Source organism: Pleuronectes platessa, chromosome 16 (genome assembly GCF_947347685.1).
Source record: "Pleuronectes platessa chromosome 16, fPlePla1.1, whole genome shotgun sequence".
Taxonomy (NCBI): domain Eukaryota; kingdom Metazoa; phylum Chordata; class Actinopteri; order Pleuronectiformes; family Pleuronectidae; genus Pleuronectes; species Pleuronectes platessa.
Genome location: NC_070641.1, coordinates 3,380,543 through 3,399,027, shown reverse-complemented (window position 1 = coordinate 3,399,027; position 18,485 = coordinate 3,380,543). Strand labels below are relative to the sequence as shown.

The window sequence follows — 18,485 nt, the reverse complement described above, 5'->3', positions numbered from 1 at the left end:
AACCTTTAAGAGTATTTACTATAGAGTAATACTGCACCTGTATATTAACCTATGCTATTATAAAGTAGACAATTTACAATTTTATACAGACCTTGTGGGTTTTCTTGCATATTATATAAATATAATGTGTACAACTGCTATAAATATATGGCATATGTAGTTAGAAAAGAAAAAAGGAATGTAGTTCTATGTAAATGTATGTACTGTGTCACTGCTGACGGGAACTAAATAATATTTGAATTATTAAAGTAAACATTTTCTCAGTTTGATTCAAATTTTATTGAAGCTTGCAGAGATCACATCAGACAAACTTGGGAAGACCCCAACAATTTATGAAACATTTAGTATCCTTGAGAATTTAACCCTCGTACCCACTCTGAGAAATAAAGCGCTGCTGAGCTTTTCCTACCACAGTGTAATTTATTTAGCTGTAACAATATTAATATCAATCCATATATTGATGCCAGTACCACAAAACTGAATATGCATAAGCAAATAAATACATAGTGCAATGAAGAATCATGGATAAAGAAGAAAAGAATGCCAGCTCACCGTAATAATAAAGTAAAAGTACAATAAAAAGCAGAGACTTCTTAACGACAGAGACAAAACAGATCAAAGCTCTTAGAATTTTGCCAATTACTTGGACTTGCCTGACACCATTACACCAAACTCCTGGATAGAGATTTCTTTGTTTATGTACTGCTGTAGTTGGCGATTTGTGATGTGCCCAAGACGCAACGCATCATCGATGGAGAACTTCTGCCCAGATTTTCTGTCGTGAAGAACCGAGGACTCCCCCTTAGGACCTTTGACTGAGATCTCCTCCCAGTCACACTCCTGGCTCTGCAGGTTGACAAACATCTTCCAGTCGATCAGGCCTAGCTTGAAGGCCTCTTCTGGTCTCATCTCTTTTCCTGAATCTGGATCAATGACAACAATAGACCTGCGGAGATGGCTCTCTCTCTGCTCCCTCTTCATTCTCACTGCCGCCAGGTTCTTTTGTAGCCTTTCGATTTCGTCATCCTTTATGGTGGTTACGCCCCTGAGTTCTGTGAGTTCTCTCTGCAGTGAATCCAGCCTCAACTCCAGGTTCTTTCCGTCCTCCCTTGGTGCAGACTCAGTAATAAGACGAGTCTCTTTACTGGTAATCTCAATCTCAGACCGGAGCTTGCGTATCTCATTCTGCATCCTTTGGTTTTCAAGCTGCACACGGTTACTTTCATCACGGATGTAGTCCAGTTCCTTAGAAGACTTGGTGTTAGAGAACTCCATATCTGAGAGTCTGGAAGTGAGAGTGGACATCTCTTGGTCGAGGTCTCGTCTTCTCCTTTTCTCTTCTTCCAGGGTCCTCTTCAGGTTTTCAATCTCAATCTCAGCTTCTGGGTCCCTTTCAACTTGGACTTTCTCGGTGCGGACAACTCTTTCCTTCACGTCAATCTTCTCTAGGGTGATTTGCTGCTGGATGAGGGCATTTAACTCTTTCTCAAGCAGGGTGCGTTTGTGCTTCTCTTCATCAAGCTGTAGTCTGAGGATGGAGTGCTCCTTTTCCTGCTGGGGATCCTGCTGCAGGACTACCTTCTGTTTGACCGTCACCTTCTCACGGTTCTCCTTGTCACGGAGCTCCAGTTCGTTAAGTCTGATCCGAAGCCTCTGAATCTCCAACTCTGCATCACGCCTCGCCTTGCGCTCACGCTCTAGTTCCTCCAATTGCAGATCCAGGTCAGTGTTCTTTCTTTGCAGCTGGTAGAGCTCCGTCTTCAGGCTCTCCTTTTGTCTCTGTTCAGTGTTGATGTTTTGTGAGAAGGTGTCGCACTCTGATCTGAGGAGAGGGTCTTCTTCCATCTTGACCACTTCCTTTTGAACAATCTTCTCGCGAACCTGAGAAAGATCGATTTTCCTCAGTCTAATTTTATCTTCATGGTTTGATCGTTCTGCCTCAAGGTCGAGGCGTTTCATCTGTTCATCAGCCAGCTTCCTTTTAAGAGTCTCAATCTCCTCCTTGGTCTTGGGATCTTCTCTGTACTGCAGCACTTCATTTACCACCTCCTTTGTCTGCACTTGGGGCTTGGTGTTCTTCCATCTTTGAATTTCATCATTCAGCTGGCGTATTTCCATCTCAGATTTCTCAGTCTGGTGGGTTTTATCTACAATTTCATTGCGAAGTCTCTCCAGTTCTCTTTCAGTCTGTGGATCTGTCTTATATTTGATGACTTCTTTGATGAGCTCTTTAATTTCGATTTGAGGCCCTCTGTTCCTCAGCATGTTCAGCTCATCCGTCAGGGATCTAAGATGGAGCTCTGCATCTTTATAGCGTCTCTGATGCTCCACAAGTTCAAGCCGGAGATTGGCCACCTCATTCTCAGCCTTGGGGTCAGGACGGACAATCTCCCGTACTTTCTCCTGAATAACAACCTTAGACTTCTCCTCCTCTAGACTGGTAATTTTCCTCAGCATGTCAGCCTTTTCCCGCTGTGATGATCTTCTTTTGTTCTTCTCATCTTCATACTGTCTCCTGAGGTTTTCTACCTCCCTTTCAAAGGCAACATCTTTATCTACTTTCACCACCTCCTTGATGGAAATCTTCTCCTCTGCCATTGCCTTCTCCTTCTCCAGCCTTCGTAGCTTCTCCTGAAGAAATTTCAGTTCATCCTCCAGCTGCGTCCTGCCATCCGTTTCCTTCTGCCTCCGGTCAAGGAGAAATCGATATTCTGTTTCAAGTTGGGGGTCATTCTGAACTTTTATCACCTCTTCTTCGATGATTACCTCTTGTTCCCTGCTCTTCTCCTCAGCCAGAAGTGTCACCTGCTTTTGAAACGATATCAGATCATTGTCTTTTAGCAACTTCTGCCTTCTTAACTCATCCAGGTCCTCCCGAAGCTTGCGCACATCCTCCTCCTGACCCCGGTCTTTTTCTATTCGCAGGACCTCCTTCACAGTATATTGCTGTGCCCCTTCTTTTACCTCTGTCTCAAAGCCACGCAGCTTCAACTTTAGCACTTCAAGGTCATTCTCCAAGACATGAGTGGTGCGGCGTTCTTCTGAGAGTTTCTGCTGGACTTTATGAATCTCTTCATCCAGCTGGGGGTCAGGAACCTTTTTAATTAGCTCCTTTTTGACAATTGTATCCTGGGGCTTCTGTCCTTCGAGGACATAGATGTCAGTCTGCATGGTCTCAATTTCTTTTTCTAGCTGCTCTCTCCTCTGGACCTCATCATCCAGCTGCTTCTTGATTCTCCAAGGCTCTCCTTGGGTAGCATGAACTGACTTGACATTTGTCGCCTGGATCATGGGAACCTCAGGTTGCTATAGAGGGACAATTATTAATATTATTATTTTCATTTATCATTGCTTCTGATGTTGCTGTTATTGTTGTTAATATCATTATGAGGAAATGTTTCACCTGTTTGAGAAGACCATCTGCAAACTCAAGATTCTGCAACCTTTGACTGTTCACAGCATTCACCTCAGTAAACTTAGATTCAATTGCAGCTTCCTGCAAACATTGAAATAACATATTATGAATAGTAAATAAAGTAAATCCTGCCAAAGTTCCTACATTGGTTTATAAACTTTTCAACTTTCAATATTATTCAACAGCACCACAAACAAACTGCAGCCTCGAAATTGTCTATTAAGCTGCTCAAGTAAAGAACTGAAACTACCAATAACCAGATGACTGAGAATCTTCACAGATGTGTCCATAAAGTTGAGTCTACACATCCCTGAACAATTTAACAAAAACAGAACATTATATCCTTAAGAAAGCAGGATTTATTGCAGGACTGCTGTGTTAGAAATAATTAGTTTGAACAAGCAAGTTGACCAAACAATTATTTTCCAGGGGTTCTGTGGGGTTAGGGTTAGGATATCTCAGCCTGTAAGGCTTTATATTTGTCATTATTTATGACACGGTAAATGGTAATTGGACTGCTTTTAAGTGGCGCTTTTCACATTCAGACACATTCAAACAGCACTCCTCTATGCAGCACTTTTTCTAACACACACCATTCACACATTGCTGGCACAGCAATTTAGGGTTCAGAGTCTTGCCCAACGACACTTTGGCATGTGGACTGAAGGAGCCAGGGATCTAACCTCTAACGTTCTCATTACTGGACGACCGGCTCTACCTCCTGAGAGCTGAGCCACAGCTGCTGCTGGCTGACATCGATATAAAGGTCATGAAAGCTTGATAGTTGGGCCTCACCTCTGACTTGACTCTATTTGCAGGTGATTCCAATCTGCTCCTCTTGTATGTCTGAGGCACAAGTCCATCCTCCAGATCGAGAATAGATCTGAACTTCTCCGTTTCGACCTCGTAGTCCTACAAAAAAGATATAGCATTATTTGTACACTTTAAAAGTCATGATTGGGTGGCAAAATCTCTTTAAAATCTCTTACTTTGACAGCGTGTTGGTAAAGTTGGGCATTTTTGGAGATGTTGTTCAAGTCAGACTCCTTTCTTGCAATATCAGAGAGCAAGTTCTGTAGAAAATGGAAAAGTTGTTATAAGCATTTTTCTACAGACCAATTGGTAGAGCAATCTGCTACACAACGAAACTCTGCAGAGCATGTATTGCCCTGTTGCTTTTACACTCTCACCCTCTGATTCTTCAGTTTGGTCTCCAATTGTCTTGTGTCATCACTTTCTTTAGCCTCGTAGTTTGGGACACGAGACAGCCAACTGTTCAGATTGTCATAATCATTTCGATAATTGTTGTACGACATCTTGGCTCTCTGCAGGCTTTGAGACCTGCAACACACAGCAAAACGGATCAACATGCAGATCTTATGTTTAAGTCTATGTTGTATGAGTGTCTATAGTCAAATTTTCAGTTACTTTTTTCCAATAACTACAGATGTACAACTCTTAGATAATGTTCCCTCTTTGCCCTGACCCTCTCACCTGGTGTCAATCTGCCTGTTGAGGTTGTTGAAGCGCTTGTTGAGCTTCTGAACATCAGCTTCCTGCCTCTCAATGTCGGGGCAGTGCTCTTGGAATTTGGTAGCCATGTTGTCGCAGCTGCCTTTGGCCAAGCGCAGGTTCTGCTCTGTTTCAGAGATCACTGACCTCTTGGACCTCAGGTCGGAGCCAATATCCTAAGGGTAGCAAATTAGACAATTTTAACTGGATACCATAATGTGGATTTCTTAATTCTAACACTTCCATTTGTGCAATTAATTCACTGCATATTTGCTAATAAAGTCACCATCTCTTCACTTGTTAGTGACAAACTTGTTGATGATCCTCCATCAATTTATTGGCCTGAGTTTTAATATCAATAAATGTTTCCTTCCTTCCTTTCTTCCCTCCCTCCCTCCCTTCCTTCCTTCCTTGCCTTCTATGTTTCTGGATCTCTGACTTTCTTCGGAGAAAATTGGTACCCAAACCCTCTGCTCCGCTGTGAGTTTATCTGATAATTTACTCTGTCCATTGTTTGATATTGAGTGTATTACATATTTGCACACTATATATATTATATCATATGTATATTCCTTCCACCAAATGAATGTGTTAGATGGATTTTCTGCCACGTAAGACATCTATAAAGCTGATTGTTGTTCTGGTTTGCAAGCTGGCTGTCTCTTTGTTTCTCGATGCAGCACCACCAAATGCTGTTCATTTTAATATTTCGATCTCGTAAAATGGAGACATGCAGATTATAACGCTGCTCCATTGAACTTCAACTCGTCAAAAACGTTATTATCCAAATTACTTGCATGTTATGGTGTCAGTTAGTGTAGTGCATCATTCCAATGTGTGCCAATGAATTTAAGAACTTACTGCAAGCTCCCGCTGTGTTTTATCCAGTGAGGAGAGGTCAGCTGGAGCAACCTCCTCCCTGGCCAGCTTATTCTCGTAGGTAGAAAGAAAAGTCTTTCCATTCTGAAGGGACGTCTCCAGCTGGTTGGAATACTTCAGTCTAAAACAAAGTGCAAATATTAGATTTTAAAACTATTTAGAAGCAGAAAAACCTGAGGAATACAGCTCCACTACAACCAAAAACTATGAAATCCTGAGATGCATATCAATCCCTTACTTCTCCTGAGAGCACTGAAGAAGCTCTTCGATCTTGGCGTATTTGTTGTTGGCCTCATCCACCTTGCTGTGAAGCTGAGGAGAACTGTTACAATTCGGGTTGACGACCAAGAAGCTTTTTGCCTCCTTTACTTTAGAGGATTTCTCTGGTTCAATCTTACTGACAGCTGCAGCAATGTCCTGAAACGTAAAAAATCACATTAACACTCAACCTCCGTTTTTTGGGCTTAATTGTGAGACGTGAGATCAAACAGAATCACTGTAAACGAATCTCATACCCTCATGTCCTGCAAGCGGTCAGCGCTGTCCTGCAGTGGCCTGTTCTGCTCCAACGGAGGGCGCACTCGTGCATGAATGGCCTTCTCCTGTTTGTCCAGGTCACTGACAACCTTATCTAGACTGGCCATCAGCTGGCGGCACTGCTGCTCCTGCTTGTCTGTGGTCACATACAGTCACACACAGAGCATGATGTACTTTGGATTGATCTGCTCGCTTCAGTGCCACAGAATGAGGCAACGAAACCTGTTCATCTTAAATATTTGTTAATTACTGTGGTTTTGTTTCAGGCCAAATTGCACCAGAGTTCAAGCAAACCTTTCACAGCTGAATAACAGCACTGTACGTTTATGTACATACTGTAAACACCTATTATAGCAAAAGGCAGTGCACCATTTGTTAATCATTTAAAGGATGGTTCCAGTTTAGTACTTTTCATATTTTCATAGTTTTGCCAACTAATCATTGTTGGTTGTGATAATATTGTACAACACACATGTAACACTGAAAAGTAAACTATCTGTAAACTGTGATGGATGTTTACAACTGTTAGTTTGACTAATTATTTTAGTCAATTTGGCTAAAATCCTGTGTAACCATCTCACTACTCCTGTTTCTTCATCCACTGGACTCTGATCTTATGGCAGGTATCGCCGTAACTGTGAATAATATATATAATGCATTTCGTTTTTGCATCTCTCTCGGTTAAAACGACTGACCTTACTGAATTATAAGAAATAACATAATAAAAACATTTACTACCTACTGCAGATACTCATCACCCTTGTTAGCTTGTGATAATTTAGCTTTCCTAATTAAACATTATCTATAAGTGATTGTGTTCCCCATTGTTATCATTATTATAATAAAAATAACATGTTGTAATGTGAATAAACAATAATTTATTAGGGCATATATCTGTTGAAATGATAACAGGCCTGGAGACAGGACCTGGACTTATGTAGTGCGGACCCACCTTAAGGTTCTTATCATTTCCTTAGAAAATAAGCAGCAAATGAAACAGCCATAAATCAAGTGACACATTGTCACTAGGGCTTTTGTAGGGCTGGGGTCGTCTGAGCTAATCCAGCCCTGACAAAAGTGATCTCTGAAATCCCACTAGTTGCCTCCTCTTTTATATTCTAAAATATGACCTATTTTTCTGTAAGCAGCACCTAAATTAAGTTTTCTAAAAGTTGTGATGTGTTCTGTACCTGTTCCACTGTCCTTCTTCAGCTCATTGTAGCGTTTCAGCATAGTTGACTTGCTGCTTGCCATCTTCTGTTTGACAGCCTTTTGTTGGGCGGCCAGACTGCAATCACAACAACATAAACCACAGTTACAGCCTACAACTAAAATACCATGTTGGAGTTCATCCAGTACATGTCTTTGTACACACACGTGTGGATTTGTGCACACTCACTTGTCAGTGATGGCCACAGCCTCAGGGTCAGTGGGGGGGGTCAAGAAGCAGACGGCTGGTGCGGTAAGTTTACGTCCGGCTGCGTCCTTCACATCCCATTTGGCCCCATTGTTTTGGAGCAGGGCGTACCTCTCCCCACGCAAAATCTGACCCTACATATGTCCAACATAACAATCTGTTAACTTTCTATACCAATTCATCTTTTGTGCAATATTTAATAAGTGCCATAACTAGAAAATATTTTTATTTTTATATTATTTATTGTAATATTTATTGTTTTTGTCTGTTGCAATTTATAAGTCACATACAGCCCACTAGATAATTTCAAGAGATTATCCATTCAATGTATGCATATATCAGTATACGCGTACATGTAACCAATTCTGTAAGCTAGCCCCTTTCTTATAAACAAAATTTACTTGGTGAGGAGTGTAATGTTCCTTTTCCATATAAAACAAAATAAAAAATAACATTTATTTAGTAATGGCAGCGACAATCCGAAGATGGTTGTACTTCAAAAACACATGACGTACCTCATCTGTGTCAAACTCACACAGAGCTTCAATGGGCAGCAGCTTCTGGGGTGTTTCTCTGCGGTACTTCAGAGGTAACACCTGCTGGCTGCGCTTCTGAAGAGCCTTGACCCGCTCATCGAAGTGGTCCATGGCCTTGGATTGGTCCTACATACACAAACACACACACAGCATATTTCCTCTGTTGTAAAAGGAGTCATTTCCACTTGGTTGTCACCCATCTTATCCATGTTGAGATAAATAAATACTCACATCCAGCTCCCTGATGAGACCATCCATCTGATACACATCTTTGAACTCTGGGTTATACTTCTGGTTAACCTCTGTATCCAGCCGCTTCAGCAGGTCCTGAGTGTCACGGGCCTCCTTCTGGAACTGGACCAACACACACACAAACATTTAACAGGGGAAGCTCACCAGTGAGTGTGTGTGTATGTGTGTCTTGTGTCCTGGTGAACATGTGTTTCTAACCTTGTGGTACTCATCCATGTGTTTCAGGTGGTTTTCCTCACAGATGAGCAGGTTCAGGTACTCCTTCCAGTCAGCATGGACCGCCTCCATATGAGCCTGTCAACAGTGTGTGTGCAAAACAGGAAGTGAAACCACTTTACAAGTAAGGGACATTCCGAATAACACAAGCGGACCATAGTGCAGCAGTGACAAATAGATTTTGTAATTCCTACTACAATTCTAAAGTGGGTTAGTTTAGCACTTATTTCCGCTCTCTTCCCTTTCAATAACTACTACTGAAGCTTATTCACACAATCTCACATCAGGAGAGACTCACTTCCCACAAATCACATACACACAGGTGCTCTGTGTTTGTTCCCCTCCATAGTCAGAGAAGGGACATAATGGAAGATCAGCCGAAAAAAGGGCAGAGGAGAGTAAGAAAGATGAGACAAACTTAAGGAAACTCTGGATGGGACTCAGATTGGCTTTAAATTTACCACAAAAAAATTAGCATACTTCAAATGTTACGTTTCAATTACAAAATATTCTAGTACTAAATTTAGAAATCATCTGGAAATGGAGAAACTGAATCTAACTTGGCTGGATCCTTGGGAAATCCCACAGGAACCGGTATTGTTATGGGGAGCAAGATATTTCTGTATATGTAGCAAGGAAAGAGTCACATGACAGATGAGTCTGTACCTCAATGACATTTTTCCCTGGATGCTCCGCTGCGATCAGCTTCTCTCCATCATCATTCAACTTGGTAACGGTTGCCTCCTTGGACTCCAGACATTTGCTAATGAAGTTCTGTTAAAAGTTAAATAAACATGCTAAGTTTTTCAATGTTATCTAAATGCAGCTTGTTTTTATGTGCTGTATGATCTCCCCTACCTCATACTGCCTCTGGCGGGCGGGGTAATCGAGGTTGGCGTCACTCCAGTCGTAGTTGATCCTCTCATCCGCCTGTTGGTCCATCCAGTAGAGCTCATTGGTGCAGCGCTGCATGTAGTCCCGCAGACTCAGCAGGTTGCGCTGACGAGCGCTGGAATTGGCCTAAACAAGGGATAGAGAGACTTAGATGTCATTAACAGTTACACCACATTTCCAAACCTTTAGGCACTGGAAAACTCTGATGCATTTTAAAACAAAAAAAATATTAGAGTGAATGTTGCCTAGGTCATCCCTTCACAGATCCATCAGCCACAGTGTTATTTTGGACATTACGACAGGGAGTTTAGCTTCATTATTTTCCCCATGCAATGCTGAAGCAGTGTTCGGTACAGTACATTTTTTAAATGCTTTAGAAGTAACATGTGCTAAAAAGGTTTTAAAATGTAGTAACATTTGTGATGTTTCAATAGGGTTGTCAGCTGGAAGCAGCTACAAAGTAGCAATTAACAAAGAAGCAGTGACAATCCAACAGCACTGTACCTGAACAATAAACTTAACGGCCAATATGGTTTTGGTTTATTACGGATCTGCGCCATGACAAATAAAAATAAGGCGGACCACCACAGTCTACGTAATTCATGGGAAGCACAGCTTTGACATGGCGAGATAGGGCATTAGACTTGGTGTAGGTATGAAAAACTAGAGGGTGCTCTCAGAACACCCTCTAGTTTTCTTCTTGTCAACAAATCCAATGAAAATACCCCAAAAAAACAACACATCTGTCTGTCTGTGGCTCTCAGTTCCAAGATCACTGGTTTCAGTGAATGCAAATCCACAGAGCTCACTTTTACTAACAATAATCCACATTTGGCAGCCAGACAGTGTATGCAGGACTGGATCAAAATAAACTACAGGGTCCGTGTTTGTGTTGATGGTGATGAGAGAACATGTTGCTCAGTGCAACACAGTGGTGTGTGTTCATTACCAGTAGTTTGTTGTACTTCATCTGGAGGCCACTGATGTATTCCTGAAGAAACAACAGACACAGAGATTAAAGACAATTGTTTAAGAAGTTGAATTTTGTGGTTGTTTTACACGTTCAACTGATGCTATTTAGCTGATGTGACAAAATGTTTACATTGTGAGTCTTATAAGTGACAACGTAAAGTTTACCATCAGTTAACACAGTTTTACTACTGCTATGATCACTATTAATAATCAGCACCGATCCCGATGTCATTCATTCTTTGTGGTTTGCTGTTTGCACCTTGTCACCGCTGGTGGAGAGGTGAGGAGCCAGAGCCTCCACCTCACTGTGGAAGATGTTGTGTTCCTCCACCTCATTCTCCACAGATGGCAGGTCCTGTCCAAAGCCCTTGTTTTTCAGGTTGTCCTGGGCAGGGAGACAAAACAACACATTTCAGTCCCCTCCACTTAAAAGTGTGAAATAGCTTGGGCTTTACTTGGTCTGCCAGCTATTAAAATTACCTTATAACTATGTCTATTACATTTCAATTAATGTAAACAGAGGGACAATCAAATATAATTTTTTGTGTTGCACTGAACTGGTGCTGAATTTGTTACTGAATTTTTAGAACGTGGAATGAATCCCAGTAGTCAAAGTTGCTATATTGTACATGAAACTTATTTCATCTAATATCATTTAGAATAATTGTCCTACTCTAAAACATATATTACACATCTGGTTTCTTTTGCAGAATTATTGCCTGTCAGTGGCATCGATTTTGTACCTGATCAGTTTTTTTGTAATTTACTATGGAAGTTAATCTTAACTGGTGTACATCACAAGTGTGTGTGCTTGACACTTTAAATGAAAAGATATTAACATCAGGAAAGTGAGTTAACAAGATACTGTTAATCAAAATCTATTGTTTTATTTGCTTTACCCTTATCAGTCAAGAACCACCCCATCACCATCATGTGGAAAGTGCTCTGGCTGGATTAGGGTGGATCACAGTGGTTAATGACGGAGCCAGAGTGGCAGGTACAGTGAGTGGAGGGACATATAGGTTTCCTACCATTTTCTCATCCATCATGTTGCCCCAGTTAATGCTGGGCATGCCCTCAGTGCGAACCAGGTGGTAGATACGGTCATGGTCCTCTCTCAGCTTCATCACCCTCTCCCGCAGTTGTCTCATGCTGAATAAATACACATTAATCACAATCAATACCTAATATTTCATTAAATTCAGTATTATATTTTAAACAAGCTGTATATACAAGTGATGCAAATAATTTCTACTGCTGTTAAACGAGACTGGTGCTGTCAATGCAACATTGATTTTTTTTATGAAATGCTAGAAAACGGGACTATACTCATAGAGCTGCTACAAGGCTTTAAATGTGATACATTTCTGCAGGAAGTGATGGGTTTCATTGACAGTGATAATTTTCAGGAAAAACATGTAAATCCTTTTATTTTTTATATTTTTTTCATCTGAGAAAAACAGAGATCTTTTTTACCTGCATGCCTAAACAGATAGCCTTAGTGAAAATGTCCTCACTCTTGACCGGAAAGTGTTTGATGTTGTCATACTCAGACAAGATACAAGGGGCTGTAGTGCACCACTATGATAACATTTTAAGTTTAGGTAAGACTAATTAATTAACTAACCATTCATGTTTTCTTTGGTGATAATGGTTATTTATCCTTCCATTCTAAACACAGGTTACATATTTTTTTGTATTAGCAAGCTATATATCATTACTGTCATATATCTTTTGAATAGAAATACAAAAAAATGTCAATGTGTGAAAGGATTTCTGCCACAGAGGATATAGGAAGTCAGGTGAGGGAATAAAAAGAGACTGCATACAGAGCATGGTTGTGTCAATCCGAAAATTCAGCAACTGCGTACTACTTACTCCTGCTCTATCATCTCAGCCTGTGGATGCTGGAGACGTTTGGCGTTCACGGCGTCCTCATCCAAGCCAATGAGCAGCTCCAGAGAGTTGAGGATTCTCTTGTTGGTGTCATCCTGATACAGCGGTGTCTTCCCCTCGTTGATCTTACTCACATCCTGCAGCAGAAGCACAGAGGATTTAACAGAGTCAGTCAGGTGGTGTCAGGGAAACGCTGCTGGCTACAATTTCATGTCAAAGCAAACACAAGCTGCAGCAGAATAAACACAGGAGACAGAGTTAAGATCTTACTCTGAAATTGCCACAAAGTAGCAGTTTAAATGAGTACCATCTTTACTGTCTTATCTATCAGTGATGTTCAGCTTTGAGTTGAGTTTTTGTTGATTGATATTCTCCGAGTGTTCAAACTTAGTTAGTAACAAAACAGAGAAGATCTAGTTTATTAACTAAAATACCAAGAGGAGTCACTCCCAGCAAAAAAATAGATTAACTCTAATTACCCTTACTAAAACATTTAAACCAAACTGTGGATTGTAGTAAAACAAGGGTCACATCTGAAGTCTGAGAACACAAACGTCTGTATGTTTGTAGATGGATACAGAAAAACTGATAATTCAGTTTATCACAATTATGCCTTGTATGTAATGTAGGGTTTTGTTTGAGAAAGTCACACAATAGTCTTCATTATTCAACAAGTAAATAAAGGAGACACGTGGTGTTAAGGACGGCTGTGGCTGAGGGGTAGAGTGGTTCGTTTACCCTCTGATGGGTCTAAATGTATTTTTTTTTTACACTTTTGTCAAATCACTCCTTTTATTTGTACCTGATATCAAATTGTGTGTATCAATATATGTTGGAGGCTGTTTGGAGACTCTGTAATTAGACTGTACCTTATTGAGGTTCTGCTCCACATCATAGATGTTCTTCTCCACTTTATCTGCATTCCTCTGCAGCTTCTCGATCAGGGCACTCAGCTCTGTGGAGGGAGCCCTGGAAGACAATCAAAGGAAGGGAGACGCTGCGTGTTACAACCACAAGTTGTCACTGTTTCCCACCTAAAGTTTCCACAAGAGACACGGATACTGCAGCTTTGCATGTGTAGGTCTACTGGGCAGCACAGAGACACTCACTGTGTTTACAAATCAGAAAGTCTATGGAAACTTTCCAGTCAATTATTATTTGTAAAACACAAACTGGCACAAAAACACTCTTGTTAAAACAATTACATTTAACTAATAAGTTGTTAATAAATAAAATAGATGATTACATGGAACACGGAGTGGATCGAGCTTCTCAGAGGTGAGGATTTTCTCTGTGTCATATCACATATAAAATCCACATCAGTGGGTTTGGGACTTCTGGTTGAATAAAACAGTTTGAAAGTTGTGGCCAAGGTGCAACAAGAGAAGCAACCGTAAGACATTACAGGGAGTGCAGCAAATACCTTTAATAATTTACACAGACAACAGCAAATTAGGCTTCAGAAACAACCCATATGCTTTGGTTTGTTTCCAAAGGACTGAGAGCTATCTCTATGGTATGTATTGTCACTGTGCACATCAACTGTCATAATAGCTGTGAGCTTGTTTTTATAGACATTAATGACTTGATGAGGCAGGTGAACTCCTTCTATTCACCGCTTTATCTCCTGCAGGATCTTAATACCAAACAGATGACTCACTACTTTTTTTCTGGGAATCAAACCTGAGACACAAGAGCTGACATACTGTCAATACCCAACCCTCAGTTGCAAATTTGCAAAGTTTTCTCACTGATTGTTGTGTTCTACGTGTTCAATTAACTTTGGGGTCAGCAAAGACAGTGAGGAGACACAAGTAGCTTTATAACACACACAGCTGACATCACTCCTTTAAGTCAAGCAAACTGGCCCAGCAGGTTTTCTCCTGATATATCGTGCAGCAAACACACCTCGACCAATCAGAGTGACAGCTATCACCCACATGCAGGGTGTGTCTGAGTGCACGCTCAGGGCCTCAGTTTATTGTGGTAACATGGAACCGGATCGAAACATCGGCAACATCACTTCTGACCTCAGAAGCAGATTGACACCAGAGTCTGGATGATATATTAGCGCAGCTGATCTTAATTTTTCAAAGACACTGTCTGCATGTATGATAAGTAACATGAAAATGCAGTGACGTCTTTTGAAATTGAACTGAAGTCATAGCAAATTGGTGTTCAATAAAAAAATGTCAGAGACTCATTGTGAGTAAAATCTGACCAATACTTGTGAGGCAGATAATGATTTATTGATAATGTCTCAAAAACAAACGTGTGTGATGAGGAAGACACTTGTCAGTGGACAACATCTAACAGATCAGTGCATGTACTGAAACTGATCCCCCTACCTCATTGATGAGTTGAAAGAAAAAGCAATTATTGTTATCTAATTTAATTAAGTCTCTAAAAGAATTTAAGCATCAGCATCGTACCACAGTATCGGGTAACAGCAGCTGTTAAGGGAGTAAGTGACAGCAGTAAATGTAAGCGAGAAACACACTACAACAAAACGATCCAAGGTGTGTGTGTGTGTGCATGTGTGTGTGTGTGTGTATGTGAGACTGTCCATGTCCATCACTTCAAACCCACCACCTATCACATCACACACACGCATGTCCACACCCATTCACCATTTGCACACAAGATATGTAACTCCTGCTGAGTGCACGCTGGACACTGACTTAAATTGCAGAAGCCTCTGCTGCTTTTGATATGAAACAAGTTTGAACAAGTGTATCCTGCAGAGCTCTGCACAAGTGGCAGGGAATTTGTCTATTGAGGCTCATCCAGAAGAAAAACACCCTTGAGGAGGTTTCAGTGAACACAGACTCGGGATAGCAAACACGTACTGTTCCCTTTTCTCACTGAAAACCTCAAGCCAACAGGTCCTTGTGTAAACACCCCACTCCTTTAAAGACAACCAGTCTCCCAAAACCACACGTCTTTGGATTACTGTACAGGACTCAACGATAAACAGGACTGGTTTGTGCAGAACATGTGCAGGAAAATTCAAATTCAGAACAGATGATAAGTAACCCAGCCCAGTCTTCTGAACGAGTGGTCCCACTGAGAGTGTTCAGAGGTGTGTTCAAAGGAAATATATTACATAACAAGAAACAGCAATTTGAAGAGTGTGAAAACAGGGCTACGATAATTCCACCCCCTCTGCTGTGTATTCTGTGCTCGAAACTGTTGTCAATCGTTTCCACAGAGACACACTGGCTCTAATTCAATGTTTTGACCAAGATTGTGTTGGTTCTGAGAAGACCTGGCACTGGAGCACTAGCTTGAGAAACACAGCTCACATGTTTCCACAGGGAGAGGGTCAAATTGGAACCAGAAGACTCCAGCACTAAGTCATAGTGGGTGTGGAGGGGTGCTGCTGTTTGTGGGCGTCACAGCAAACCCTGAGCTCTGCTCTGTCTCCACAGCCACTAACCCTGTGTCCCGGAATCATCCCTGTCTAGATAAGGATAGGGAAAATACTCCAAAACATACAGTCCCTCCTCACTGTCTGTCTGTCCGTATTAATTTTCTCTGACAGACATTTGAAGATTAAATCTTTGTGACAGGCTTAAACTAGCATGCCAACAATCATTTTTTGGGATGTGAAGGCAGGAACTAATCCCCTGCTCCCAGGTGATTAGGGAGTAATCTTTGGACTTGATGCTTTGTCCTGGGGCTGTCATTGGCCTCGTTCAAACTAACAGCTTGACAGCAACCTGAGATCAAAGCCTTTTTTCCCCTACCCATACCAACTACAACCTGAATAAGAGGAGTAGCATGAAGAGAATGAAGAGAGCGGAACTGCATTATTAGGATTCCATTACTGTCAGTTATCTGGGCTATGTGGGAGTTGCTCAGCAGTGATAACAGTTATCTTCACAATGGCATCCTCACTGTCATTTGATAAGAAGAACCAAACAATAATGAATTAAATTTTCATCAATCAGAAACAGGAGTCCTCTGGGCGAGTATTTCTTTAGTCTGTCAGGCAGGTGTGACAGTGGGAGGAACACACCTCACACTTGAGGATCATTATCTGAAGAGCAGCTTAGCTGATCCCTGGCTTTTTGACACTAGAGGGTGTAATTTATGAGGCCGGGACCCTCTTAGCCTCTGCAGAGTGACAGAGAGCATCATCACCCTTGACATTTCAAAGACATCCATACAGAGAGCAGAGTAGAGGCAATACATTTGGGTGAAATGAAAATGTGCAAAGGCTCCAGGGATAATGAGTTAATAAAGCAACGTCAGTTCTAAAATACTTCTTTTCTAGGGCAGAAACTGTCCAAAGAGCAGTGAGAGGAGTGTTAGTGATATGGACTGGGCTTGGTGCAGCAACACCCGGGGACAGGCTGTAAGCAGTTTCTCTGGAGGTAACCGGACTAATACTTATCAAACCAGTTACTACAACTTTTACTACACTGCCTCTCAGCCACACCCTCAGCTCAGTTGGAGCCACATTATGCAATCCCATTAACAACTCTCTGTTTTACAGGCAGAGCATACCGATGTAATTCTCTGAAGGCATTGTATCTCTGTTGAATCATGCAGGAGACTGGCTCGGTAACTAGTCAACCTATACTGGTCAGATGAGGTAAGTCCTCTGAAGGAGACGCCCAGTTCTCTTGTTGCACGTTCAGCACCGAAACCGTACTCCTTTAAAAAAAAGCCTGAATAACAAGTGATTTTTGTCCCAGCGCTTGACAATTCAATGGCTTATATAAAACTTGATGTTTGCTTAAATAATACAAAATAATCGTTAATTCGGCAAGAATGTATTCCACCTAGCATCCGTAAAATCCTCTTTGTCATTAGATTTCAATACTTTAGACACTTCCATGAGTACATTAGAGGAAACGCCGTCGCTCCGTTGATAAAAGTGAGACATGTGAAATGAAGACAGGCTGGAGGCTTAGCTGAAGTTTTCACAGGTGGTTTTCTTCACCGGGAGGAAAGGCTGCTTTACACGGGACGTTTCTAGAACGTGTACGCGAAGCAGAAAGCCTCCATAGGGCTGGAGACAGCTCCACTGTTCCCACAGCTGGACAGAGAGGACAGGTGTCAAATGAAAATGTGCTACTTACGTTGGTTTCGGCTGCGTTATGGTGGTGGACTTGCTCTTTTTCTTAAACATGGTGACAGGTCACCTGTCAGCGGCTTCCGACACGAAAACTATCCCAGCAGGACGGGACGAAGCTCGGCTGTGCGTGTGTCCTCTGCTCGGTGTGAGTGTGTCCTGTGTCAAAGTGTCCACACACCCACAGTGTCTCTCAGTGTCACAGTCCCCTCCCACACACACACACACACCCACAATAATACACACACACACATCTTGTACGTTCAGTTTTAGTTTCACCCTCCACCTGTGGACCTGTCAGTCTCAACACGGGGGGAGGGGTCACATTGCTTGAACGCGCCCCAATTTAATGGAACTTTGAACATGTGCATACAAACACACGCGCACACACACATACCTACACTTGTCTCTCTATAGCTGTGAGAACACTCTTTGACATAATGCATTCCCTAGCCCCCGACCCTAACTCTAACCCTAAAACCACGTCTTGACCCTCAAATGTCAAATATTCCTATGAATATTTGAGGACCATTCAAAATGTCCTCACAATGATGGTATTGAACCAAAGGGAGCCCTCATGGCTAGAGAAAGACATGCACACCCACACAGAGAGAGAGAGACATCTGTACATTGACTTTGACCTAGCCATGACCAATTCATAGCTAACCCTAATCCCTAACCAGTGCTACACACACACACACACACACACACACACACCCTACAGAGTAAATTGCACAATGTCACACAATATCACAAACAAATGCAAGATAATGTTAAACAGATTACGTTTTGAGAACAAATATTTTTTTAGGGCACAGACAATGTGGGACATAATGATATGTATCCTTTAATATAGATCAAGTATAAAACTATATT

At 41.6% G+C, this 18,485-nt stretch overlaps 1 protein-coding gene across 1 annotated transcript; it reads right to left on the bottom strand.

Annotated features, from left to right (window-relative positions):
- Positions 1 to 255: 255 nt before the first annotated feature.
- On the bottom strand, positions 256 to 17,849 carry ppl (periplakin). The gene is made up of 22 exons (XM_053443089.1): positions 17,617 to 17,849; positions 13,396 to 13,495; positions 12,509 to 12,663; positions 11,662 to 11,782; positions 10,890 to 11,015; positions 10,608 to 10,649; positions 9,623 to 9,784; positions 9,431 to 9,538; positions 8,747 to 8,842; positions 8,528 to 8,650; positions 8,276 to 8,422; positions 7,743 to 7,894; positions 7,534 to 7,631; positions 6,322 to 6,479; positions 6,045 to 6,223; positions 5,789 to 5,927; positions 4,910 to 5,103; positions 4,606 to 4,756; positions 4,405 to 4,488; positions 4,211 to 4,327; positions 3,404 to 3,496; positions 256 to 3,306 (listed from the first exon to the last, which is right to left on the bottom strand). The coding sequence occupies exons 1-22, from the start codon at positions 17,664 to 17,666 to the stop codon at positions 640 to 642; spliced, it is 5,262 nt and encodes a 1,753-aa protein (XP_053299064.1). The 5' UTR covers positions 17,667 to 17,849; the 3' UTR covers positions 256 to 639.
- Between the last annotated feature and the right edge of the window lie 636 nt (positions 17,850 to 18,485).